The sequence below is a fragment of the Hypomesus transpacificus genome, chromosome 1 (assembly GCF_021917145.1).
Source record: "Hypomesus transpacificus isolate Combined female chromosome 1, fHypTra1, whole genome shotgun sequence".
NCBI lineage: Eukaryota > Metazoa > Chordata > Actinopteri > Osmeriformes > Osmeridae > Hypomesus > Hypomesus transpacificus.
Window position 1 is genome coordinate 5,825,255 of NC_061060.1, and position 24,574 is coordinate 5,849,828.

A 24,574-nucleotide genomic window follows, 5' to 3' on the forward strand; every position below is an offset into this window, starting at 1 on the left:
GATAACGTTCAGACGCATTCATGCACATACTCACTTGTCACGGTAGATGGCGGAATGTATATAAGCATGAAAAATAACTTCCTTTGTATGGCGTAAATTATAATGACGTAGTTCCGTTTGTCAAGAAAGTTTTCGCGGCAAAATGAAATGTTGAAGTAACAGCAAGGAAACGCGCTTCTGGTGTTATTGTATACTTTCGGAATAGTTTAATTAAGCCAGTAGCGATGCACTTCGTGTATCTAGTAAATAACATCTGCTATATGACGTTGGAATGTGTTGAAAGCTAACCACCAAGCTATCGTTGAGCTGTCAAAATAGCCAGACAGGCTACAGGCTATTACAACGTCGGACTTCGCCGTCGCAAGGCAGTTGCTCATCGTTCTCTTTCGACTGGACTGGACACTTATAGTTTTTATAGATATACATTTGTCTATCGCATACTTGGCAATGGCAACTGTCAGTACAGAAAGTATAAAATCGGACCTCGATATGTTTGACTGTACTTGGGAGGATGACTCGGTTTTGGACAAGTGTAAGTGAAATCGACAGTTATATTCTTGCTTTTTAAGATTATGCAATTACTATGATGGCAGCCTAACCTTTGTCACACATTTTCTTCTGACTTTTCCATGGCAGTGTTGGAGCAATGCATATGTCACAGGTTACAGGGGGAAGATATCGTGGCGGAGTGGGTGGCGTATGGCGCCACCAAAGGACAATTGAAGCTCACTCTGGACGCCCTAGACCAATTTGAGCATGAGGTGAAAGACGGACAACGGCCTTGCTTCATAAGTTACTTGTGATTGTTAGATTAGAGAAAATGATACATGGACTACTGGTGAGTTTGGAGTTTGGCTGGATACTAAAGCTGTTGTTGTTTGGCTGCTTGTGTCACCTGCAGGTTCTTAATAAGAGAAAAAAGTCCAAACAGTTGTCGAAGAGAGAGGATTTTTTCAAAGGAACAAGGGATATCAACTCACTGCAAGACCTGTATCCCAAACACACACAACTGCCCTCTTAATATGTACTGGCATTAGAAACAATAGTGTTGTTAGCAGGGAAACGTGCTCTACCAATAGTATTCCATAACTGCCTGTTCAGAATCAAAGCTGAGGAAGACGAGGAGAATCTTCTAGACTGCTACTCCACCCCTGCCAAGGTTACTACACTGTCCATGTGTAATAGGTTATATAAATGGGATGAATTGACATGGACCAGAATCTCAAAATGTTTTGTGTGTGCTTGCAGGGTTCTCAGAAGCGCGCTCTCACCACTCCTGAGCACCCCAAGTCTAAGAGGAGTGCTTCTCTGATAACCAGCCCTGGTCTACTGTTGTCTCCCGCCAGCTTCTCCCCCTGGTACACTGACTCGACATGCATACAGAAACAGATAAAATACACAGACTGTATTTGGACAATCAATGCAGTGTAGTCTAGCTGCAGAAACACTCATATTTCCCCGTCTTCATTATTTCCACCACCTTTCTTCAGTGCAACACCCTCTCAGAAATACAGCCAGCGTGGGGCCAAAGGGGAGGTGGTTGTCAACTTGGGGTCCGTCCAGGGGACCTTCTGGACGGGTCGAAAGGGCCAAACAAGAGGGGTACGTCTGGAGCTCCTGGAGGGAGAGGAGACCCTGCTTGCCAGCTACAAGTACATGTTCCAGAGGCTCCGGGATGTCCGCAATGGTAAGAACACGACCAAGAAACCCTAGTGCGCATCCTTCCTTTGCTCATGTAGATGGACGGAAAAAGACATATCTGTCCTCTTTCTGTGATGTGCAGTGTTGACGGAAAAGATTGAGGAGCTGGGAGAGGAGCTCAGGACTCATTTCAGCATCGAGGAGTTCTCCCCCGCGTCCCTACCTGCTCAGGTATGTGAACGTGTCGCCTGCCACCCACTCTCCCCGCCCCCCCCCCCCCTCGCTCGGGGTCTTCCGCGGCTGCTGAAGGCTCACCTCTTTCTCACTCCCCTTCCAGCCTCTCCCTCTGTTTCTCCTTCTCTAGCTGTCACCCCCATGCTATACGTCTCTCCCTCCCTCTCTAGGACAAAGTCACTGTGCTGGGACAGGTGTGCTGTGACAGCAACGGGAAGCTCAATGCCCATTCGGTGCTCTTGGAGGCGGGGCCTGACCAAGGGGGACAGCAGGTGCCAGTGGACCTATCAGAACTCAGGGAGTACTCTCTCTTCCCAGGCCAGGTAAAAGACCAGTTGAAACATTCGGCAGTTGTTGTCTCCATGAGAACATTAAGTGAATTACGTACCTCTAATCTTCACCCCTCCTTTCCTTCCAGGTGGTGGTTATGGAGGGGATGAACACCTCCGGGAGGAAGCTGGTGGCGTCTAAACTGTACGAGGTCAGTGAACCAGCTGTGGCATTTGACAAGTTTGTCTTTTGCCCTTCAGTCCATTTCTCCGTTATCTGAATCTTCTCCCTGCCTCTGTTTCCAGGGTGTCCCCCTTCCATTCTACTCCAATGAGATCAAGCAAGAAATGGATGAAGGTAAGTGAGGGGAGCCATTTCTTTCTACCCTCCTCCTTCTCTCATTTCTGCCTCTTTTCTTTCTCCTCCCATTTCTCCGTACATTTTTTAAAACATTTTTAGTCATTTAGCAGACGCTCTTATCCAGAGTGACTTACAGTAAGTACAGGGACATTCCCCCGAGGCAAGTGAAGTGTGTGAAGTGCCTTGCCCAAGGACACATCGTCATTTGGTGTAGCCGTGAATCAAACTGGCGACCTTCAGCTTACTAGCCGGATTCCCTAACCGCTCAGCCACCTGACTCCCTGTATCTCACTCGTTCCTCTCCCAGTCCCAGAGCAGGTGATGGTGATGTTGGCCTGCGGTCCCTACACCCCCTCTGACAGCCTCACCTTTGACCCTCTGCTGGATCTCATCAATGTCATCGTTAGGGACCGCCCTGACGTCTGCCTCCTGGTTAGCACTGTTCACCCCCTAACACACACACACTCTCTCTCCTCATAGATGCACACAGTCTCATTCACTAAAACACACAAGCTGATGCCTAATGATTTGTGTGTATTTCTGTAAACTCGTTTTTTTTCCTCTCCTACCCACAGCTGGGCCCCTTTGTGGATGCCAAGCATGAGCAGATTGAGGTACCTTTTAGCACCGACTCTCTTAACAATACTCCATCATATCTTGACACTTGACTCGCACCTGTTATTACTGGTCCTACTAAACCATTTCATCGAGTATAGACATTTGACTACGGGCTTTTGTTTTAATATCAGAAGGGCCAGGTGACAGAGACGTTTGAAGCCATTTTCTCCAGGTGTGTGCAGAGCATATTGGAAGGCACTAGAAGGTACGTTTTGATCTCTTTTTGCACACATTTTGCCTGAATGCACAGACCAACCCTGCTAGGTAAAGCTGTTGTGTAGCTGTAGTGGTTGGAAACTGAATGGCTGCTTTGCGTCGTCCAGTGTCGGGTGCCGGTTGGTGTTCGTGCCCTCCCAGAGAGACGTCCACCATCACTTCATCTACCCACAACCCCCGTTCAGCCTGCCTGACCTTAAAAAGGAGGATGCGGAGGTGAGACCGTCAAACACGTACAAAGGCTCCCAAATTATTTGCTTCTAAGCAACAAGCACAGCAGTAAGAATATACTGTAGAGTGTAATAGATTACTAGAATAAAGTAACCTTAGTGCTTTGTTGGTTAACCTGCTTGTGTTTAGCGCGTGACTCTGGTGCCTGACCCCTGCACTCTGCTCATCGAGGGCGTGACCCTTGGCCTGACGTCGACGGATATCCTGTTTCACATGGGCGCCGAGGAGATCAGCTGGTGTGTGTGTGACCTAGTACACATCAAGACTTGATGTGGGAGACAGTTTTCAGTACTGGCTGTCTAAGCTGCACGTTAGCATGAAGAAGTTGTCAGTGGTGGGATCTGGTGGTTAAAGTGACGTCCCTTTGTTTCAGTGCTGCCGGCTCAGACCGCTTCTCCCGTATCCTCAAACACATGATCTGCCAGAGAAGGTGGGACACACACAAGGAAATCTGTGTTGTATTCTGTCATTAACATTGTAGGTAGGTATGCATGTTTGTATGGGAACATGGTTCTATTATTCCTTGTGTATGTCTGTGTACACAGCTACTACCCCCTGTATCCCCCAGTGGAGGAGGTGAACCTGGACTATGAGAAGTTCCGGTTCTACGGCCAGATGCCCGTCTGTCCCGATGTACTCATAGTTCCCTCCGAGCTTCGCTACTTCATCAAGGTTTGTGCACATTTCTTACTCACTCACACGCTAAACCAGTGGTTCTCAATCCTGGTCCTCGGGACCCCCTGCCCTGCATGTTTTAGACGTTTCCCTCCTCAAACACACTTGGTTCAAATGAATGGGTCGTTATCAGGCCCATCTATTTGAATCGGGTGTGTTGGAGCAGGGAAATATCTAAAACATGCAGGGCAGGGGGTCCCAAGGGCCAGGATTGAGAACCACTGTGCTTAACATTGACTAAATCACTCTTTGTGTCTCTGACCACAGGATGTGATGGGTTGTGTCTGTGTCAACCCCGGCCGTCTCACCAAGGGCCAGGTAGGCGGGACTTACGGAAGACTGCTCATCCAACGTAGCACCCCATTGGCTGACGGGAAGCGAGAGAGCCCGTGTTTGGCCAGTCAGGTGGTGAAGATCTGATGGGAACTGACATGCTCCTGTATCTAAATTGTGTACGCTCATCCATTTTGTTCTTACTTGTGCAGTCTTTTCATATGTGGTGTGAAGATTATCTGATACTTTACAAAAAACTTTGAAGTCATTCTTTCTCTCCCTGCTTATTTTTGTATATTTTTCTTCAGTCCCTTCTAAAAAAACAAAATCCTATCTGTAATGTGTAACGAAAATAAACAATTCGTTTTTTTCTAGACCCGTACATGTTGCCTTTTTGTCCACAAGGGGCCAGTAATAATGGCTTGCAGCTCACACCATGTAAAACCACAGAAGAAGTCTAACGTTTACCCGGATGTTTTCTTCCGGGAAGGTGATCTGCTGTGCCGAAAGATTCCCTGCAGCCAGGTTGTTCCATTATTTTCCTTCAGTAACCAGGATACATTTATTTCGAAATGTATTAATTTCACATGGCTACGGGTTAAGCTGTTCGAGAGGTGACGCTATCGTTAAATTTTAGTTAGCTTGCTAGCGCTAGATAGATAGCGTTAGCGTTGCCTCAAACCTCGTATCTCTTTAGGTACGGTAAGCAAGATCATTGTATTCCTGCTAGGTTGGATATGTGATAACGGACCTTAAAGTTCTCATCAATACAATGGCGAAGACAAGAGCGACCCGGTCTTTGTGGTATTGAAGTTTGCCCTCTCTTTCAATTACTTATCGTGCAAGGAGTTGGGTCATGAGATGAGGATCCCAGACCATCGCCATGGTTACGTATAGAGATTGAGAAGACACCTGATGTGTTAACGAGATTCAGTGGGTCGGGCGGTGCAACACATCAGAACACATCAGAATAGTGTCCAACTCAACTAGAGAGGATCAGTGCTATAAACTTGGGTAGGTGTTGTTGACGCCAGACACACAACTCACCACAACACCTTCAAGTCACTCAAGCAGTTTTCTATTCTGTTTTCTCAAAGCATACCCATTTGTTCCATACACACCTCCCCCCCATATCTCTCTGTCTCTCAGCTATGGAGTTCCCCCAGCATTCCCACCAGCTCCTGTCAGGGCTGCGCTCTCAGCGTCAGCGGGGCTTCCTATGTGACTGCACCGTCCTTGTCGGCTCCTCCCGATTCCTGGCTCACCGGGCTGTTCTGGCCTCCTGCTCGCCGTTCTTCCACATGTTCTATTCCGAGGCCACAGGGGTCTCCAGCGGCAGACGCGACTCGGTCACGCTGGACAGCGACATCGTGACGGCGACGGCATTCGGCCTCCTGCTGGACTTCATGTACGAAGGCGTGTTGCGGCTGGAAGCCCCGCCCCCTGTGGAGGACGTGCTGGCGGCGGCGAGCTTCCTGCACATGAACGAGGTGGTGCGAGTGTGCAAGAGGCGCCTGCTTCGACGGCCGCTGGCTGAAACAGAGGCGGACAGCACGCGCCCAGAGGAGAGTGGCGTCGGAGTAGCGGGGGGTAGGAGGAGTGCTGAGGCCGGGGTTGGAGTGGCAGCCGGGGGGGAACCTGACGTGATTACGGTCACCGTGCCCGTATCCGTGACGCAGCGTAGCCAGAGGGCAGTGGAGTCTGTGCGGGTGCACACACCTCTGAGCCCGGACGTAGCAGATACCACCCAGCCAGGTATGGGCATCCTGCCTCCTCCTCCCACAGGAGAGCTGGGGCTCCTCTCCAGGCCTGGCCCCTCTTCTGGAGCTCCGTCCCGCCTAGGGGGTCCGGGGACGTCTTCTCTTTCCAGCCCCTGTAGCTCCACAGAAACGTACAACCGCACCAAACAGAGGCCGTCCTCGTCATCGTTGTCCTCATCAGCCTCACTGGTCCAGGTGACCCAGAGTAGCACCTCTGCTGTGGTCGTTTTGACTCAGTCAGGTTCCCCCATCGGTTCCCCCAGCCCTGAACAGAACTCGGTCATAACGCAGAGGACACATCAGCAGCTCCTGCTCAATGCACAAAACCAGAAGAACACACTCACACAGACTGCAGCGCAGCATACATACCCACAGATCAAAATCCAGAATCCTGTCACACTTCAGCCCTCGGCTCCTAACCAGGCAGTTCCCCAGCCCCAAACCACAGAAGGCTCTGGAGGACTGTCGGTGTGGGTGCAGAGGGAGGGGGTTGGTTCTGGAGAACAATCCAACCTTGAGACTCCGGGGGCTGACCTTCCAGTGGGGATAGGAGTAACGAAAGAAGAAGAAAAGGAGGAAGACGGGGTGAAGGTGAAGGTCGAAGCCATCGTCATCTCCGATGAGGAGTTTGAAGAAGCCGAGAGGGCAGAGGAAAAGAACATCTTACTGGTCCAGGGGCGAGGCGAGGGGGCAAGGATGATGATGATAGTGGGGGACGAAGACGAGATCACGGACAATGAGGACGACCAACCAGGGGAGGACAGCGGTAACCACCTCTACCTGCCCGGTACACATGCCCACTCCCTACTCCAAATCAACCACCACCCCCCGGAGTCCCTCACCTTCCCGCTGTCCCCCTCCTCCGCCCCTGGCTCCTCTCAGGACGCCCCCTCCTTCCCCGGCTCCCTCTTCCCCTCGGGGGCTCCGCTCCACGTCGATCAGGTGGCATACTTCCAGGAGTTCCAGGACTCGATGGGAAACTACGTGGAGGACGTCCCCACCTGCAGCGTGTGTGGGAAGACCTTCTCCTGCGCCTACACGTTGAGGCGGCACGCCATCGTGCACACGCGCGAGCGCCCCTACGAGTGCCGCTACTGTTACCGTAGCTACACGCAGTCAGGGGACCTGTACCGTCACATCCGCAAGGCCCATGAAAACAGCCAGCCAGCCAAACGCAGTTGTGGGGAGGGGGATTTGGAGCCCCCTCCCCCTCCTCTCAGCTAACACACATTCATACAGCTGTGTCCAGAAGACATTGCCCACACCTTGTGTCTTATAGTTCATTGTAGCTAACTTAATTGGTGGCTGGTCTTTTTTTATTTTCTCTACCAGCGTACCATCTCTGTGATGAGGAAAATGTGGAGGCCAATGAAAGACAATTAGAAAGCAAGGATCCAATTCAATCTTAACCTTTCAAATGACCTTTTTTAAATCAGACTTTGTATTTTGTTTGACATTTTCCTCACATTGTCTTACATATGTCAGTGCCAGTCAGACTTGTATGAAATGTAAATGTGAATTATATTGTCAGTGTACCAAACACTAACTATGCACCAGTGTTGAACTCCAGTCTAATACCTGTACTGAGTGTAGTCTCTTTAGCCCTGTAACCATTGGCTAATGTTTTAAATCACATAGATGTCATGCCACTACATTATGGTTGTGAAATAACCCAGAATATCTTTTAGACTTCTGTGTATTATAAATCTTTAATACCATCAGCCTTTGTTTTATGTGTTCAAATATACATGTAATGAAATACAAGTGAAAATAACATCAATACAAAAGTTAATTTTAATGAGCTGAAACATCTAACATCTAAACATGCTACAAGTATCAGTCAACCACCTTTAGAGTAATCAGTCACTTTCACAAACAAGGCATTGCAGTGGCTAACATTTTGACGCAAACATTCTTCCAGAATTGACTAGTCAGCTAGTCCAGGAGTGGACATTGCAGGTATAGAAGCTAGTTGTAATCCAGCAGGACGGAAGCAGAATGGGAGAAAGGGAACTGAGTAGATCTTCATGTTGATGAGTTGTCATCCATCTCAGTCATCCACCGACCCATGGATCTGGAACACCAGCATTAGACCTTTCACACTTGGCAGTATAAATGGAAGGGCTCAAAATTAACGGCGTTCTATTGTGTATGTATTCACATTGAAAATTCAGACATTGATTTGAGCCCCACGATTGTATGGATCACTTAAATAGTGTCAAACCTAGACCCATGTCCGAATGTCAACACAAGATTTGACATTTGGGAACAGGTCAAGTTATGTTTGCTACAGTTCATTTTGCACTTCGGGGCGGTACTGGGACAGTGAGGACAAAGGTTAGTTGTGAGCCCTGCTTAAAGTCACAAAAACACACATGGATTTATGGTCACTGTATACAAGTAATTGTGGATTTTGTGCCACTGGTATATTCTAAACTCACTGCTTCCGCCAGCTCTGGCCAGACCATCGATGTGACCACACCATCATCAGAGTTTGGGGGAGTCTCCAAGTTCCAGTAGGTGAAGTTATGGAACACTGAGGTCACCTTCACAGTCCTGTCCTGAGAAAACAAACAGATTACTGATGTATGTTATGACAATTATGATACCATCACTACAAACTTTATTGTTTCTCTCACAACCATCACTACCTAACTGTAACACTTCTGATAGTTGTGTGTATGGCCCATAAAATAACATTTCATTGTCCTGATTCCCAAGCCCTCTGCCTAAAGTTTGTACAGTAAAAACTCCCCAGGATGGATTCCAAAGACTTGGGATAGAGTGGTCTGCCTGCAGTGATACACCTCGTATTGATGTGTGTCTGTGTCAAATTCTAGTTTTACTTTGTTTACCTCTTGGTCTGAGCCAGGTTTGTTAGTTTCTCGAAGGACCACGCCTGTATATCCTTGCGGACAGCTGACCTCCTGACCTTTCAACCCTCTGCCCCTGAAGGACACTGTCTTCTCTGCAAGAGATGGGAAGTTAAAACAGTTACAGTAAGCTTTACACCTTATAGTATCTTAGTGTATCCATGAATTCAGTAGGAATAGCTAAGTGAGCTACTCGTACTATGTATAGAACTGAACTAATGCTACCATGTTTGCGGTCTTTGATCGCAGAGTTGAAGTACTGTGACACTTCCGCTGGTCCGTCGTGTTCAACCTCGCACGGTAGAAGATGCACGGGGGCGCGCTCTGCCCGGTGAACGGAGCTTAACTGAACAGTGGTTACGCTTAGGTTGGAAGACATTGTATCTTGGAATAGAACAAACGGAGCCGTTAGTTTCACAGTATCACCACAAAAACTATAATTCGCTGAATACCATTTGCTTCGCCTATAAGGTCTCGTCATACTTTTATTATGGTCCTACTGACTAATATCAAGTCAGCGAACGATTTTAGAAATAACTAATTTATTTATAATTTGATGGATTCTCAGTAGTTACCCACTTTTCAATGTTTTCCAACGTCCATGCGGGAAAGCATAGTCGAACGTGATTGGATACAAGCTTCCACTTCTAAACTAAAAGACGTTTTAGCGGGCTGAGTCTCTTGCTCAGAACTTGCGCCCTCTACAGGGTTGGATGTCGTAACATGGATTTACGGTAATCAAAACAAACAGGCAAAGATTCCTGAATATTATTTAAATATTTATTCCTTAAGAATGAGCCAAAGTAATGTTCTTACTTTGGACAATGCTCTTAGACGGCAACGTTTTGTATTCTGTATGATAAAGAGAGGGATGAAGCGATATGTTTATAATAAACTGCAATGGGTTTAAGCGACAGTGTGCATAGTGTGCAGTATGTTCCATTCAATCATAGAAGTCATCAAACTCATCATCGGACTCAGTGTTCCGGGCGACTGGACTGGGCGCTGTCTTTTTCTTCAGGTCCTCCTCCTCAGAGGAACTATTCAGGTCTCCAGCTATGGCTGAAAAACACATGACAAGTATATGTGATTATTAGCATTAGTATTATTTATATATATTTATATTTCTACCACAATGATTGCAATTTTGCATACCTTTGGATTTACTGTTAGGTGCTATCTTCTCAGTCTCCCTGAAAGGTTGAAAAGAAATTAAGAAGGGGAACTCAAAATCGACATACAATTCCAGGCTGCATCATTTGCCTGTGTAAATAACTCACCGTTTCTTCTGTGTCTCCACTTGTGGGGCGAGAAGACTTTCAATATCATCGTGTTCATCTTGAAATGCATGGGTAGGATCTCTAGACCAGGAATAACCCTTCTCAAGTCTGGCATCTTCACCATGATCATCATCACCCTGATGATCATCACCAATCATTGCTTCCTCCTCCTCTGCCAAGATGGGCCTGTTTTCTGCAGGCCTGCTAATGACAAATATCAGTGTCTTTATAGTTTCACTTTATCCTAATCATGCATCACCATCAGATCAAATTAATTTCTAAATATATTAATTAATTAGTGTACTGTTGTACCTATTCTCTTTAGGTAAGATGATACTGTCATCTGACTCTCTCTCCTCTTCATGATCTACTTCTTTTGACAGTTCCTCTGCTTCCTGACAAGATTGCTCCTCTTTCTCTACAGACTCCTCTTCCTTTACAGGTTCCTCCCTTGCTGATGCCTCCTCATCCTCTTCCTTTTCATCCTCAGCTCCCTCACCTGCCTCCTCTTCCTTTTCATCCTCAGCTCCCTCACCTGCCTCCTCTTCCTTCTCTCCATCAGACAAATCTTCCCTCTCATCAGTCGTCTCCCCGTGCATCTCTTCTACTTCCTCCTCCCCTTCCTGTCCCTCTTCATCAAGTTCCTCTCTCCCTTCTTCCTCTGCCCTTCCTTCTTCTTCTTCTTCATCCCGAGGGGATTCCTCATCCATCTCTCCTTCCTCGCCCTCTTCTTTGACTCTCTCGCTATTCTCCTCGTCATCGCCATTCTGTTCTTCCATTACCTCCTTTTCTTCCGTTGTCCCCCCTTCTACACCCAAACTCTCCTGTTCTCCTTCTGTTTCCTCATACTCTTCTTCACATCCTTTTAACTTCACACTGACACTTCCTGACTCCCCCCCCAAGCTTTCTGACTCCTCCCTAGGCCTCTCTGATTCCTGCACAGGACTCGGACTCTCCTTTAACTGACTCCCTGGGTCCTCCACAGGACTCCCTGTGTCTTCTCCCTTGCTTTTGGCCTTCTCTCTTCTCTTCTTTGGCTGTTTTACAGACAGCCCTGCACTCCGCCTGCTCCTCGTGCTTCCTCCCCCTGGTGTTGCATCGTCACCTTGGGAGCTGTGCGCCCCAGATGCTGAGGCCTCCACATCTGGGCCCACCACAGACCTTCCTGAGGACCTGACAGAGCAGGAGCAGAAGCACAATGTAACACAATGTTGTGGCTCATGATGAGAGAAGTGTGTGCGTGTGTGGAATAATTCTCCCCTGATGGAGTCACATCACATGCATGACATGTCAAATATAGTAAATATGAAACAATTACTTACAGACCGGTCTCCTCACTGTCTACAGAGCTCTGTTTCACTCTTCCTTCCTTCTGCTCCTTCTTCGTCCGTCTCGTCCTACTATCGCTTTCCCCACTGGCCCGACCGGAGGCCCTGCTACACTCACTGCTTTCTCCGTGGCCACTTGACAGACGCACTTTGCCCGCACACACAAACAAACAAGGCCAGGAGTAGTGAGGCCCAAGATAATGTGTATTAATGGATTACAGATGGAAAATGAGATCGAGAACTTAATTGTTTCCTGTTATATTTGTTAATTGATGCATTAGCCTAGCTCTTACCTGGTTTGATGTCCAGTTCATGGGACTGGTCATTGCCTCTCGGTCTGTGACCATCACTGCTCTCTCCCTCAATTCTGGCCACTGGGCTACCCTCCTTGACCTCCAATCCAACACCTTCAACCACTGCCCACCCCTGGGGGTCTGATATTGATGGACCAGCCATGGAGCTCTGGTAGCCAAATTGAGTCCTGGAAGGGAAAACAGCCACCCTGCCAGCCCAGTCCAGGGGGTACTCTCCCTGGGGAGCCCACATTGTAGAGCTCTGCTGGGTTACAGTTTGGGGCTGAATTGGAATGGAGGAAGGGTGAGGGTATTGGAATGGCTGAGGCTGAGGTGGGTGGAAGGGGTGGAAATGGGGAGGAGGGGGGAGGGATTCAAGGGTGTGATGGGAGAATTGGGTACTCTTGGGGTTAAAGGACAGCATGGTATGTGGACTGGCCAATTGGTAGCGAGCATGTGTCAACCAGGAAGACTGAAATGAGTGGGAGCTGCAGTCCAGTTGGCCATTCTGAGTCTGAGGAACTTGAGCTGAGGAATGGAGATAAATACCAGAGGGTTGATAAAAAATTGGACAGGACGTGTGTAACTAAATGTATAAATGGCATTATATGTATATATTTGTACAGTATGTGTGAAGTATGTTTTTTTTTACCTTGGGAAAGCGGAGCTTTAGCACTGATAGGGGACCCTGTCCCTGTCTTCTCCTCCATCCTCCTTATGCTCTCCTTCAAGTGTTGCTGTGGAGTTGAAGGACGCTTTGAGAGACTACAGATACACAACGCAAGCCATGCATAATCATATATTTATAAATAAAACCTGGAAAAGATTAACAATGTATACCTTTCTCTGGGCAGACAAGGTTTTCTCTTTGAGCTCCTGCTGCCATCTGGGGTAATTATCATCCAGATACTTCTCATACTCTACCTAGAGTATTGAAAAAGCACAGAGTATTTTTATTGAGAGTTTGTGTGGGTGTGTACAATAAATATGAGTGTTCCTCACCCCTGTGTGTGTGTGGCACAAGGAGAGCATGCATACGTGTTTGTGTGCGTGTGGTGGGTGGGGTCCACCAGCACAATGTCTTGTTACTGCTTATACACTGGATCATGCCTGTCTCTAGACAGTGTGTGTGTGTGTGCTTACTCGTATAGTGTTCATGGCTGCTGTGCGGGCGACCATGTCTCTCAGTGTGTCCTGGGCTCTCTCAAACTCCTGCAGCAGCTGTTTATTCTGCTGCTGAGCTCGTCGTTCTCGCTCACTCAGTTCCTGCCATCGCCACTGCAGCCGCACTGCCCTGCTACTGCACACACACACACACACACATTAGTGAGTAAATTCCGGACACAAATACAGATGCCTGTTTTTCGTCTATTTTACTCACAGACGTTGGTCTCTCTGAAAGGTCAGTAGGTCACTCTGCAGTTCGATCCTCCTGCGCTCACTAGGAACAACAAAGACAGGCAGGACAGTCAAGCATGCTCAGTCACTGTTGAAAATTGATCCCCCGTCTGGGCAGAGCCAAGGCATATTTGGATGAGCAAAGAGCTTTAAGGAATATACAAACGTAAATTCCTCCAATCGTTTAGGCTCTGGCTTTCTGAGCTAGCTCTATTTAGAAGAAAAGAGTGAACCCTAATGGTGGAATTAGGTATACTGTTCTATTCATACAGGATTGTAATGTAACTGTTATAAAGAGCTAAATCATACATTTTGTTAAATTGCACAAAAATATATTAGCATACGGATGTCACAAAACAAGTGACCACATGACCTCATTTTGGGACAAAACTTGTAAACTGTAGGTAACACCCGGGACGTCTCGCAAAATTCTGAGAAATTATCCTATGACGGCAATTGTCTCACCTGTTAATCAGGTTTTGCTGTCCTTGTTCTCTTAAACTATTGCGGACCTTTTCGCTTTCATTCCAGACGGGCATCATTTCTCTTTCACTGTCTGAGCGTGAGCTTTAGACCAAAAAAAATACAGCCATGCGACGGCAAAAGATTAACATGGATTAGAGGTTGGGTGAGGATTATTTGTTTAGTGGGGGGTTAGACGTCACTGTCATTGCAACAAATACTAAATCTAATATCTGACATTCTACAAATCTACATTTGACATAGGACAGTAGGGAATATGTTTAATATCGTATCCTATTCTTAAATTGACCCTGTCTGCGTTTGCCTTCTATCTTCATATTGGTATTTTTCTAAGCATGTGCCACCTGCCAACCTCTAACATATATTCTTCACAATCTATTTAATAGTTTCAAGGCTCTCAAGTCTCACACATTTGCCGTGAGAATAACGCATTTTAACTATTTCTCACGCATATCTTCACGATATCTTCTTGCCAGACGCAGGCATGCGGAGGTAAATGTTCTGCTGAGTTGAGCGCTGTCTCAAGTTACACATGAGTTAAATGCCACCTACCAGCCAATCAGAAACACCAGCAATTTGTTGCGGAACTGAAAATGTTTTGGGGACAACAAACTATGTAACACAGGAATCAACCTAGTCTTTCGCCAAATAATGTACACTCTTTGGTTTCGCTTGTATTATCAGAAAACAAGCACCGGTTTACCAGAATTGATTATCATGGTCAATACCTCGATGTTTACAAGATAATTTGTACCTTTTTGTAAAACCTTTTTGTATTGTGTATGATTAGAAAATAAAAGGCTCCCAACGTTTGGATTACAAACATGTTGCTTGTCCGTCCATGAAAATCATCCCCTATTTGACGTCAGACTGAATCAGTGGAACTGTCAAAGGAACAACGCGCACAATATGACCAGTTTTGCGAGTGGAGTGTACTGTCGTGTTGAAAGGGTATGTCGCCATCTGCCCATTGTCCTGAACACCGTACTGGTCTTTTCCATCACTGCAGAAGTGAGCTATTTGGTTCTGGTAGGAGCGCCCCTGGAAGCGGAACAGAAAAAGACCCAGTGGTCTACCGTGTGGAAGTCACTACACCTGCTTGCACAATACTTTATGCTTGGAAACATTACTTGGAATGCCTCACTCTTCCTCAAGACTAGTCCTAGCATTCGGGGAGTGTTCCTTGGTGGAGAGGCAGTGGGACAAGGCTGGAGGTAAGTCTTAATAAGTCTTACTAATGTCATAGGCTAATTCCTGGGTGTGTAATTTGTCTGAAACCAGGGGGGTAAGGGTTAACCCTAACCCTGTCTTTAAGAAATACTTTTACTATGCTAGTTCCAATATCCTCATCCAAAGGCTAATGCTGTGTGAATGCGTATTATAATTTTGCAACAATAAATGTATATCTGAGTTCTTGATCTCATGACACATTTCTCCATAACTGCCAGGTACTGCTACACGTGTGAGACGCACACTCCCCCGCGCTGCTCCCACTGCTATGATTGCAAAGTGTGTGTTCTGCGGCGAGACCACCACTGTGTGTTCTTCGGCCAGTGCGTTGGCTTCCGGAACTACCGCTACTTCCTGAGCTGCCTGCTGTTCATGTGGGCGGGGCTTCTTTATGCGGTGGTGATGAACGCTGAGGTGTTCATCGTCATCCTGAAGGAGGGGGTCAGCCTGCACAGTGTCCTGCTGCTGGTCATGCCCTGGATCATGCTGGTCTCCGGTCAGTGTGTGTGCGCATGTGTGCTTGAAGAAGTCTCGTGTTTGTGTGTGCAAGAGAACAAGAGAGAGAAAAGATGTATGTTTATTATTCTGAAAGAGGGCTTGTCCGTCGTGATCGTCGAGAGTCTTGGTGGAAATGAGAGAGGGAGGTGGTGTCGAATTTTCATTCAGTGTCAGTTAACGTTTTTCCCTATCATACTCTAACCTCCCGTCCCTTCTTCAGGCCAAGTGTCGGCACGGGCGTTTGCCTTTGCCTTCATCGCTGACACCTGTGTGGTGGGCTTTCTGCTGGTGGCCTCCTTCCTCTTCTTCCACATTTTCCTGCTCCTGCGAGGGCAGACGACCCGTGAGTGGTACTCCAAACGCAGGCCTTATAACCTGGGCGTGGTGGGCAACCTGCGCCACTATCTTGGCCTCCGCTGGTACCTCTGTTGGCTCTGCCCCCTCATCCCCTCCCCCCTGCCCGGGGACGGTATCTACTTCCAGGTCACTGGGTCGCTGGAACCTGCCCGGTAAACCCCTGCTGTCAGTTCATTATGAATGATCTAGGAAAGCACTGTACTGTTTGCATCAGCATGTGGGTGGGGTAATTTATACCTGTTTGAGGTGCTGAAGTGTTGCCCTGCCTTTACCCAGCTCCCTGCCCTGTATGCTGAGAAGGCAGCTCTAAATCATAGGCAGCAGTGTTCATGGTAAATCTGGTATTTTGACCAAGTGTCGGAAGCAGCTCTAATAATATGATATAATATACTGTTTACTTTCCTAAGCTTGTATAATCAGCCTCATACTGATTATACAAGCCAGGGAAGGTAAACTGTGGAATCTGCAGTGTTTACAGAGCCTTGGAGCTTTAAAGTAGAATTGGAATTTGACACTGAAAACAATAAGGTTTTGATTGATGATCAATTGATTCAATCTTTTTCAAGGTCTCCTGTGAAAATAAGTTCTGACTCAACCACGCCATCTATAGATCATCCGGTGACCATACAGGAGTTGTTGTCAGTCCTGCTGTTTTTAATAATCTGTTCTTATATACAGTATGTGTGGGTGTTTGATGATGACACTTTCATTATGCTCTGGTCTCATTTACAGTGCCAATTTTGATTACGGTTGTTTTTAATGTGTTTTTCCCCCAACGTTTGTCTTTGCCTTTTTGTATGTACTCCTTGATTGCAGCCAAAACAGATGTGTCATTTTCCCTGTTGGTCATTTCAACGTGGAAAATTATGTTGATTATCAGTAGTATTTTGCTGACATTTTCTGAAAATACTGTATTATTTTGTTTGTTTTAAAAGGGTAATAAAGGATTATATTAGCCATCGGAATGCTATGTTTTGTTATACATGGCCTGTATATTGTTTGTGGATTCATTCTGTTTTGTTGTTATTTAGCAGAATTGAATTCATTGAGTGCAAGAGTAAACACCAACAGCCTATTAAAATACCAATGACGTGTGTAGTTTTCATTCTACATTCGTTAAACAGCGTCAAAATCCGTGAACGCTACTTGTCGTGCGCCCCACCCTTTTGGCGCGTTCACTAATGGTGGCACGAAGAGCGCCAGAAAACACCCCTTGTGACGGAGCATTGTAAAGACGGGAACTATGTGGTATGGGAGCGCAGAAGACTGGGAGTGATGAGGATGTGTGATGACGACCGACGTTTACTGGTTGATTTATAGGCTACTTTGAAGCCATAATTGTTCGCAAAATTCATATTGCGTCTTCGTTACAGCGGACAAGGATGCTCGTAGTACAAATGATGCTCTGAGTCTGATGAATGAGACAGATGGATGGAAGCCGGGAATGCCGAATCTGAATCTTCATGGATGCACGCAGAGGACCAGCATACCTAGAGGGTGAAGTGAAAATACCTCATCTGATCTGAGATAAAGAAACCGGAGGACCGGTGTGCCATTATGGCGACCGTTACGTTCTGAGCGGAACGAGCGGTAGTGGGCGGCGATGAAAGCGGCTGTAAGACCCAACCGAACGCGGATTTTCCAGCGGCTCTGCGTCTGTGGACTCGGTCTAATAAGCGCCACCTGGCTCATGCACTTCCTACATGTAACAGGTGCGGTACGTTTCTATGTCTAACTAATGTTTGTCTGCTCAGTATTAATATGAAGCACATTAAAACTGTGATCATCTCAATGGAAAGGTTATTGACAATATATCTGTCCAATTTCATTATCTGGCCTAGCAGAACATGAATCCGAAGTAACTGTATCACTGTTCAATCAATACCATGTTCATCTCAATAATGTGTGAGCAATAAGCAACCTAAACTAATACCAGATGCATCTGTCTTACTCTTGGAGCCAGACTCCTCCAGTGTGGATGGAACATTTCTCTGGTCCAAGAGAGAACTGGCACTGGATATAGACCAGAACCAGACCTATGACCCTCCCAGAGCTGGTAAGATACTTATTGTTGTGTCCCTGTCCTTTTTTGGCTCTGTTTCTTAATTATTCAGACTCTTCTCTGGCTGGCAGATTGTATTTTGTCTGATTGGATGTCAGTTATCTGTCGCTGTATGTCTTCGATTTTCTCAGATTGATGATAGTTGGTTTGTTTCACATCCATCCACTCATCTATGTCTCTTGAACCTGTCAATCTCTCCATCTCAATCTATTTTTCTCTCTGCTCCCTCACAACATGTCTTTAAAGAGGGCAGACAGATGCTTAAACACGCAGTTAAGCCCCTTTGAGGCCCCTGTTGCTAGGAAACTGAATGCTAAATTTCAGACTAGGAGCACAGTGTATCAATGCTTTCAGAAGAGCCGACATATAGATGGGACACCCTAGACGTATTTGATATATTTAAATCAATTGTGTCATCTCCACGTATGTGCGTGTTTGCACATCTGCCAAGGTTCAGGTGGGATCCGTTTACCCTGACCATGTTGATGATGTTGATAGTGGTCTCTGATCCATCTACCCTGTTGCTAAGAGATTAACTGGACTCAGTTGTCTGAGCAGTTCAATGGAAGTTTTTGGACAACATGTCCCCACTAACCCTGTGCTTGTATCTTAAAATATTTTATTTTCTACTTTAATGGAAAGCAATTTGTTTCTAACCCCCCCCCCCCTCTCTCTCTCTCTCTCTTTCTCTCTCTCTCTCTCTCTCTCTCTCTCTCTCTCTCTCTCTTTATTTCACTCCGGCTCTCCATTTTAAGCCATACATGAGTTTCCGGAGGACATTTTCTCCCTGGAGCAGAGGAGACAAGGGGCAGTTCTCCTCCATGTTCTCTGTGTGAGTATACAGACCCACTTGCCTCCCAGAACCCTGCCAGAGTTCTAACGCTGTTCTTTGGGTTCTATGGGGTCTACGCTTTTACCTGAAAATTCTCCCTATATTCAATCCATCCTTTGCTCCATAGCTGAAAAAAGGCTTCAACCCTGTTTTAGCGGAACTCAAACATTCACTGTACTTGACTTGCACTTGTGTCAAAGACCCCTCGTTCTTACTGTCAGCTGATGAGGTGTCGTTCCCCTCTCCCCAACTGCTAGGCAATCTATGTGTTCTATGCCCTGGCGATCGTCTGTGACATGTACTTTGTGCCATCTCTGGGGAAGATATCTGAGGTAAGGGCCAAACAAGAGAATATTGTCAATATATGGTAACTGTCTCTTTGATTCATTTCTGCTTTTAATCAAAGAGCCTGTTTTGGTGATAGTCTCTGTCTCTCTCCCCTCCACCACACAGAACCTTCAACTTAGTGAGGATGTTGCCGGGGCAACCTTCATGGCTGCCGGAAGCTCCGCCCCCGAGCTCTTTACCTCTCTGATTGGTCAGTGTCACTTCTTCCTCCCCTATCGCATCATTTTCCCAGTTCTCACAAGAACAGCATTAAAATGATACAAGGATAATAACATGATCATATTTCTGGTATCAAAATAATGAATCTGTTTTTACCTTGTGGATTTTAGACCATTCCAAAGGTCCAGAGTATCCTGGATCTTCGGAAATGTATTTTTCCTGATAAATTTGTTCCTCTGTCCAGTCCAAATGACTTACAAAAACGTAGTCGTCGCCTAGATGTATTGGTGGTGCTCTGACAATGAACTGTATGGATTTCATTTGTCTAAAGTCAGATACTTGTGGTCATGCTGGCTGGCTTGTGTCACATCTCTCAGGTGTGTTCATCACAAAGGGTGACCTGGGAGTGGGCACCATTGTGGGCTCAGCCGTCTTCAACATCCTCGTCATCATCGGAATCTGTGGGATCTTCGCCGGGCAGGTACCCCCTCCCCTCAGACACACACACACACACACAAGATCAAATTAACACCAGGCACCAGTTGGCGATCTTCTGTAAATGAGTGGATGTCTTCTGTGTCCTCAGCCCATCTCTCTGAGCTGGTGGCCCCTATTCAGGGACTCCATTTTCTATATTCTGTCCATCTTGTTGCTGATTCTGGTGAGAACCATACACACAAAAACAAAACACTATTCTGATGATCTAAAATGGTCACTATTCAGGAAAACTTGATTTAAGGAATGAACTCAAAGATAATTGAGTTGTTTCTTGTGTTTTTTTGGGCAGGTGATTTATGATGAGAAAGTCGTTTGGTAAGGCAAACAATTAAGACAGCTCTGGTTGAATTTTTAAAAAGCATTCTCTCCCTAATGTTGTGCGGATATGTTGTAGGTGGGAAGCCATTGTATTGATCTTGATGTATGGAGTCTACATTCTCATCATGAGGTGAGTGTTTCGGTGTGTCACTGGAATGAGCCTGCCACCTGTGTCTTAAACATCGGTGCAAACACAAGGGAAATCATGGCATTGGTATTTGTGAAACACGTATTGGTTAAGCACTAAAATAAATCTAATTGTGTGTGTGTGTGTGTGTGTGTGTAGGTTTAATAGGCCTCTGTGGGGTTGGGTGGAGATGCATTTGGGCCGAGGAGGTCTGCCCTGCATGAGCAGCCTGCGAAGGACCACCGCAGTCGGGCATGGAGGGATCGACTGTGATACCGACTTGGTTCCACTGAAGAGAGGTCGGTATGAGTGTGTGTGTTTCTGGTGTACCAGCTGCTGTGATACCCAATCAGTGAAATGCGTCACGTTCCCTTTGGGTTTCATCAGCCTGAAATAGACAGTTCCCTCAATTAAGCTGCTATTTTCCACAGTCCTCTCTTACTCTATCTCTCTTTCCTTTTCCTTTTCTGTGTCGACTCCCATCTCATCTCTCCTCTCTTTTTTCTTCCTTCACTCCACTTTCCAACTCCCTCCCTCTCTCCCATACCCACCTGCTCCTCTTCTTCATTCTCCCCCCCCTCAATCCCTCCCCACCTTCTCCCTTCTTCTTCTCTACCCTTCCTGCACCCCTCCCAGACTCGTGCTCAGGGCAGGACCCAGCAGTGGTGATGGTGGACGAGTTGCTCAGCCTACAGCCCCACCAGCTCTCCTTCTCTGAGGCAAGCCTCCGTCTTCTCATCACCCCGCACTTCCCCCCCTACACCCGCCTCCGCATGGCCGGACGCATGGTCATCAACGAGGTACACCGCGCGGTGGGATGCAGAAAAAGATGCATGCTCACAAGCACCTCGCGCTCGCACGGACAGAAATGCAAGGACCAACGAAAACTCAGAAACGATACACACATGCATACATAACTACAGTAAACATACATAAAATAGATCCCGTGCCAACATACAAACATACACACATCCCTGCATGTAAAGATGCATGGTCATTGACAAAGAACAAACACATACAAAGCAGCTATACACAGACATGCATCTAAAAAGGATTTGCTGGAAATGTATGCTTAAACTGTGCTGCATGCGATGCTATGCTTTGCTATGCCTAAACCCGTCCTACCTTCAGTGTGAAATATGTCATTGCTCTGTCAAAGCACCTCCAGAACACAGAACAGTATCCCTGAACAGTACCCCAGTGAAGAAGATCTAATCTCTAGATCTCTTTCCCCTGTTTCCCTCTCTCTGTCACTATTCTGTTTTTCTGCCTTCTCTGTCACATGCAAACACACACTTCCTCTCCTTTCTCACACACTTGATCTTTTTCTTTCTCTCAATCTCACACACACACACACACACACACACACACACACACACACAGAGGCAGCGACTGATCCAGGCGAAGAGCCTGGAGGAGGGGGAGGCGGTGGGGGAGGAGGGGGGAGAGGGGGGTCCCTGGGGGTTGGAGAATGGTGGTGGTGTGGACGGCGAGAGACAGCCCCTTGGGGAGGGAGAGGAGGGCAAGGGGGGTGCAGAAACGGGGTGCATCGGTGACTCGGTAGGGGCGCTGGCCAAAGAGGAGGATGAGGAGGAGCAGGAAGAGGGGGAAAAGGAGGAACCGTTTACACCCTTTGCTGTGCCAGGTGAGTGGGAACTGACACACCCACAAAAACACATACCTCCCCAAGATGTTGCTTCTAGTAGCTTCTAGGAACAGTAGGAGCCACTCAATTACATTGCAACCACATGGAGTATGGATGAACATTTTCTATATCCCAAATTAAAAATAAAAAGAACGTTTTTGCGTGTCAAAAAATGTATTGTTTAAACAAGTTGTGTTTACATGTTGTGTGTGTTGTTCAGAGGGCTGGGGCCGGCGTGTCAAGTGGCTGCTGGCGTGGCCTATTAATATGTTGCTGTACTTCACGGTGCCCAACTGTACACTCCCTCGCTGGCACCACTGGTACCTGCCCACCTTCCTATCATCTACCCTCTGGATTGCCCTCCTCTCCTACCTCATGGTCTGGATGGTATGAGCCGCAACACACACACACACACACACACACATGGACACATGAAATAAACCTATGTAACTAGGTAGACATGCACTTGTAATATTCTCAACGTTTAGCTTGAAGATTATAACTGACTGACATCCGACATTTAGATTTTACTGTCTCCTCCTGCACATTACCGTACTAACTAACTTGCCAATGCTAAGTGATCTGCCTGTTATTTATACTGTCCACTAGATGGTGCACAATCACATACAGTCGCTGTCATTGCTATACTGTGGGCTTGTACACACCGCACTGAATATGTTTTTGAACCCCCCCACCCCCTCTCATGTGTCCCCCATTCCAGGTCACCATCATCAGTTTCACCCTGGGCATCCCAGAAGTCATCATGGGCATCACCTTCCTGGCCGCGGGCACCAGTGTCCCAGACTGTATGGCCAGCCTCATCGTTGCCCGCCAAGGTGCCAGCGTTCACGCTGTGTGTGTCTGTGTCTGTCTCAGGGTGTGTTGTATGTGGTAGTTATGAGGGTGTGTAACTCTGTTTTTGTGTGTACTAGTGACAGCTTCAGTGTCATTGACATGGGGGCTATACCTAATCTCTGTGTGTGTGTGTTGCAGGTATGGGGGACATGGCTGTCTCTAATTCTATAGGCAGTAACATCTTTGATGTGCTCCTGGGCCTGGGTTTTCCCTGGGTGCTGCGCACTCTGGTGGTTGACTATGGCTCTGTGGTAAGATCCACCTCACTCTCTCTCAGTGTTGTTTGAGTTCATGTTCATGTTCTTCTGTGTGTGTTTTTCGTCAATCTGGGTAGCAAGATATTCATTAGCAAGATACTCAGATCTTATATGAACACAGCTACCCATCCAAAATCATGTGTTTTCCAAGTATTTGTGTCTTTTCAGAGTACATTTCTTCTGTGGTTGCCATGTTTGCAAATTATTTTTGGGTTTATGTTTGCGGTTGCCAGGTTTGCATCAACAGTAAGGGGCTAGTGTACTCAGTGATTCTGCTGCTGGCCTCTGTCATTCTGACTGTGAGTATCTCTGGACCATCCTTATTCACATACCACCATCAGAAAGATCAAATCTAGAATGCCCTCACTACAACAATAGCAACAACACTGACGGAAGTTCAGACCGTGAACTGTCCATATTACACAAATATGACCATATTACCCTCATAAACCCTACATGCAGTATTTTGATAGTTATATTTACAATTTTGAAATGACATTGTGTACTATACTGTTTGTATGTTATACATGATACCCATGTCACTGTCTCCTAGTAGTGTGTGGAAACGGGATCACTTTCTAAGTCAACACCCCATTTCCTGTTTTTACTCCCTCTTCCCTTTTTTGGCTCTCTCCCTCAGGTCCTGAGTGTTCACTTGAACCACTGGCGGTTGGACCGCAGGCTTGGTCTCTGTCTCCTGCTGCTCTACGCCATCTTCCTCCTCTGTTCCGTCGGCTTTCAGCAACTGTAACAGGTCACAGACACACACACACGTAAACACACACATACACCAAGGGAAAGGTAAACACACACCCATGTACATACGGATGTTAATACTTAAGTATTTTCTGTGATTTTATAATCACAACTATTTGCATATTGTGTGATTCTGATACTATCAAAGTGAGTCTGTATTGACAACTGCTGTTTCTTGACCTATGTTGTATGCATGTACAGTATGTGTGTGTGTATGGGTACATGGATTTTCAAAGGAGAACGATATCTCCTAATGTCAGTGATAATGTTACATCGACTGACAGGAAGCCTCACCTTCTAGCTTTAATAAATGTTGAGTTCTTCTGCATAGTTTTATACAAAGCCTGTCAAATTACTCTGTGATGGCAATGCACTTCGCACAATGAATTTATAAACAACTGAATTTGTATCTTATCAACAGTCTTAATGTATGGCAAGTTACAAGGACTACATTATTTTCTATAGGTGGAAGTTCCCCAAAAAGTGTCTAACACCAACAGTATTACCACAATGATCTTACGTTACGTCAATCCTTCACTCCCCTGTGTGTATTTGTTCTTACTTTGCATGGCCACATCTGTCCCATCTCAACACCTTGCTGTGGAAATGCTTTGTTGAATTTATTTTGTAATTGGAGTGGATGTTAAGTGCAATAAACACCAAGTTTAGTGCAATGAGGCGTGTGTGAAGAAAAGCACA

At 46.5% G+C, this 24,574-nt stretch overlaps 6 protein-coding genes across 13 annotated transcripts; 4 read left to right on the plus strand and 2 right to left on the minus strand.

The window, feature by feature from the left end:
* The first annotated feature begins 121 nt into the window (after window positions 1-121).
* pola2 (polymerase (DNA directed), alpha 2) lies at window positions 122-4,892 on the plus strand. Its single transcript, XM_047019621.1, has 18 exons — window positions 122-532; window positions 637-761; window positions 902-990; window positions 1,102-1,159; window positions 1,249-1,358; window positions 1,491-1,687; window positions 1,784-1,872; window positions 2,046-2,198; window positions 2,294-2,356; window positions 2,451-2,502; window positions 2,813-2,937; window positions 3,081-3,119; window positions 3,255-3,328; window positions 3,447-3,555; window positions 3,700-3,806; window positions 3,944-4,000; window positions 4,116-4,242; window positions 4,513-4,892. The coding sequence occupies exons 1-18, from the start codon at window positions 448-450 to the stop codon at window positions 4,663-4,665; spliced, it is 1,812 nt and encodes a 603-aa protein (XP_046875577.1). The 5' UTR covers window positions 122-447; the 3' UTR covers window positions 4,666-4,892.
* Window positions 4,893-4,956: 64 nt separating this feature from the next.
* On the plus strand, window positions 4,957-7,895 carry zbtb3 (zinc finger and BTB domain containing 3). Of its 3 annotated transcripts, none has more exons than XM_047045229.1 (3): window positions 4,957-5,043; window positions 5,365-5,532; window positions 5,668-7,895. In XM_047045229.1, the coding sequence occupies exon 3, from the start codon at window positions 5,670-5,672 to the stop codon at window positions 7,500-7,502; it is 1,833 nt and encodes a 610-aa protein (XP_046901185.1). In that variant the 5' UTR covers window positions 4,957-5,043; window positions 5,365-5,532; window positions 5,668-5,669; the 3' UTR covers window positions 7,503-7,895. The 3 variants fall into 3 exon arrangements, with proteins under 3 accessions (XP_046901185.1, XP_046901028.1, XP_046901108.1); XM_047045152.1 differs by having other exon boundaries at window positions 5,025-5,043; window positions 5,249-5,532; XM_047045072.1 differs by having other exon boundaries at window positions 4,992-5,532.
* A 159-nt stretch (window positions 7,896-8,054) lies between these two features.
* rnaseh2c (ribonuclease H2, subunit C) lies at window positions 8,055-9,840 on the minus strand. Its single transcript, XM_047046197.1, has 5 exons — window positions 9,731-9,840; window positions 9,377-9,535; window positions 9,134-9,246; window positions 8,720-8,839; window positions 8,055-8,352 (listed from the first exon to the last, which is right to left on the minus strand). Exons 2-5 carry the CDS (start codon window positions 9,528-9,530, stop codon window positions 8,329-8,331), a joined length of 411 nt encoding a protein of 136 aa, XP_046902153.1. The 5' UTR covers window positions 9,531-9,535; window positions 9,731-9,840; the 3' UTR covers window positions 8,055-8,328.
* Window positions 9,841-9,896: 56 nt separating this feature from the next.
* Window positions 9,897-14,451, minus strand: LOC124483745 (cyclic nucleotide-gated cation channel beta-1-like). Of its 2 annotated transcripts, XM_047044320.1 has the most exons (12): window positions 14,382-14,451; window positions 13,916-14,017; window positions 13,434-13,493; window positions 13,196-13,352; window positions 12,893-12,976; window positions 12,705-12,789; window positions 12,053-12,580; window positions 11,754-11,907; window positions 10,744-11,604; window positions 10,432-10,635; window positions 10,307-10,344; window positions 9,897-10,213 (listed from the first exon to the last, which is right to left on the minus strand). In XM_047044320.1, exons 2-12 carry the CDS (start codon window positions 13,990-13,992, stop codon window positions 10,095-10,097), a joined length of 2,367 nt encoding a protein of 788 aa, XP_046900276.1. In that variant the 5' UTR covers window positions 13,993-14,017; window positions 14,382-14,451; the 3' UTR covers window positions 9,897-10,094. The 2 variants fall into 2 exon arrangements, with proteins under 2 accessions (XP_046900276.1, XP_046900338.1); XM_047044382.1 differs by lacking the exons at window positions 13,916-14,017; window positions 14,382-14,451 and adding an exon at window positions 13,824-13,911.
* Window positions 14,452-14,560: 109 nt separating this feature from the next.
* Window positions 14,561-16,983, plus strand: zdhhc24 (zinc finger DHHC-type containing 24). 5 transcript variants are annotated; one of them, XM_047045813.1, is made up of 5 exons: window positions 14,562-15,147; window positions 15,382-15,659; window positions 15,882-16,170; window positions 16,295-16,350; window positions 16,585-16,667. In XM_047045813.1, exons 1-4 carry the CDS (start codon window positions 14,843-14,845, stop codon window positions 16,326-16,328), a joined length of 906 nt encoding a protein of 301 aa, XP_046901769.1. In that variant the 5' UTR covers window positions 14,562-14,842; the 3' UTR covers window positions 16,329-16,350; window positions 16,585-16,667. The 5 variants fall into 5 exon arrangements, with proteins under 5 accessions (XP_046901609.1, XP_046901769.1, XP_046901695.1 ...); XM_047045653.1 differs by lacking the exon at window positions 16,295-16,350 and having other exon boundaries at window positions 14,561-15,147; window positions 16,585-16,983; XM_047045739.1 differs by having other exon boundaries at window positions 16,295-16,983.
* Window positions 16,984-17,084: 101 nt separating this feature from the next.
* Window positions 17,085-24,533, plus strand: slc24a6a (solute carrier family 24 member 6a). Its single transcript, XM_047046335.1, has 17 exons — window positions 17,085-17,730; window positions 17,982-18,074; window positions 18,836-18,912; window positions 19,170-19,244; window positions 19,366-19,450; window positions 19,797-19,900; window positions 20,006-20,080; window positions 20,207-20,232; window positions 20,312-20,365; window positions 20,522-20,661; window positions 20,999-21,162; window positions 21,746-22,007; window positions 22,228-22,394; window positions 22,729-22,843; window positions 23,001-23,113; window positions 23,353-23,418; window positions 23,760-24,533. Exons 1-17 carry the CDS (start codon window positions 17,622-17,624, stop codon window positions 23,868-23,870), a joined length of 1,836 nt encoding a protein of 611 aa, XP_046902291.1. The 5' UTR covers window positions 17,085-17,621; the 3' UTR covers window positions 23,871-24,533.
* Window positions 24,534-24,574: the final 41 nt, after the last annotated feature.

Coding starts and splice junctions, on each gene's coding strand:
- pola2 (XM_047019621.1), top strand. CDS start 448: ATGGCAACTGTCAGTACAGAAAGTATAAAATCGGACCTCGATATGTTT. Junction 1,359..1,490: donor CCCGCCAGCTTCTCCCCCTG/GTACACTGACTC, acceptor ACCTTTCTTCAG/TGCAACACCCTCTCAGAAAT. Junction 2,357..2,450: donor TGGCGTCTAAACTGTACGAG/GTCAGTGAACCA, acceptor CTCTGTTTCCAG/GGTGTCCCCCTTCCATTCTA.
- zbtb3 (XM_047045229.1), top strand. CDS start 5,670: ATGGAGTTCCCCCAGCATTCCCACCAGCTCCTGTCAGGGCTGCGCTCT.
- rnaseh2c (XM_047046197.1), bottom strand. CDS start 9,530: ATGTCTTCCAACCTAAGCGTAACCACTGTTCAGTTAAGCTCCGTTCAC. Junction 9,247..9,376: donor GATCAAAGACCGCAAACATG/GTAGCATTAGTT, acceptor CATCTCTTGCAG/AGAAGACAGTGTCCTTCAGG. Junction 8,840..9,133: donor AACCTGGCTCAGACCAAGAG/GTAAACAAAGTA, acceptor TTGTTTTCTCAG/GACAGGACTGTGAAGGTGAC.
- LOC124483745 (XM_047044320.1), bottom strand. CDS start 13,992: ATGATGCCCGTCTGGAATGAAAGCGAAAAGGTCCGCAATAGTTTAAGA. Junction 11,605..11,753: donor GACAGTGAGGAGACCGGTCT/GTAAGTAATTGT, acceptor CTGCTCTGTCAG/GTCCTCAGGAAGGTCTGTGG. Junction 10,214..10,306: donor ACCTAACAGTAAATCCAAAG/GTATGCAAAATT, acceptor TGTGTTTTTCAG/CCATAGCTGGAGACCTGAAT.
- zdhhc24 (XM_047045653.1), top strand. CDS start 14,843: ATGACCAGTTTTGCGAGTGGAGTGTACTGTCGTGTTGAAAGGGTATGT. Junction 15,148..15,381: donor GCAGTGGGACAAGGCTGGAG/GTAAGTCTTAAT, acceptor CATAACTGCCAG/GTACTGCTACACGTGTGAGA. Junction 15,660..15,881: donor CTGGATCATGCTGGTCTCCG/GTCAGTGTGTGT, acceptor TCCCTTCTTCAG/GCCAAGTGTCGGCACGGGCG.
- slc24a6a (XM_047046335.1), top strand. CDS start 17,622: ATGAAAGCGGCTGTAAGACCCAACCGAACGCGGATTTTCCAGCGGCTC. Junction 20,233..20,311: donor TATGATGAGAAAGTCGTTTG/GTAAGGCAAACA, acceptor GATATGTTGTAG/GTGGGAAGCCATTGTATTGA. Junction 22,395..22,728: donor CCTACCTCATGGTCTGGATG/GTATGAGCCGCA, acceptor CCCCCATTCCAG/GTCACCATCATCAGTTTCAC.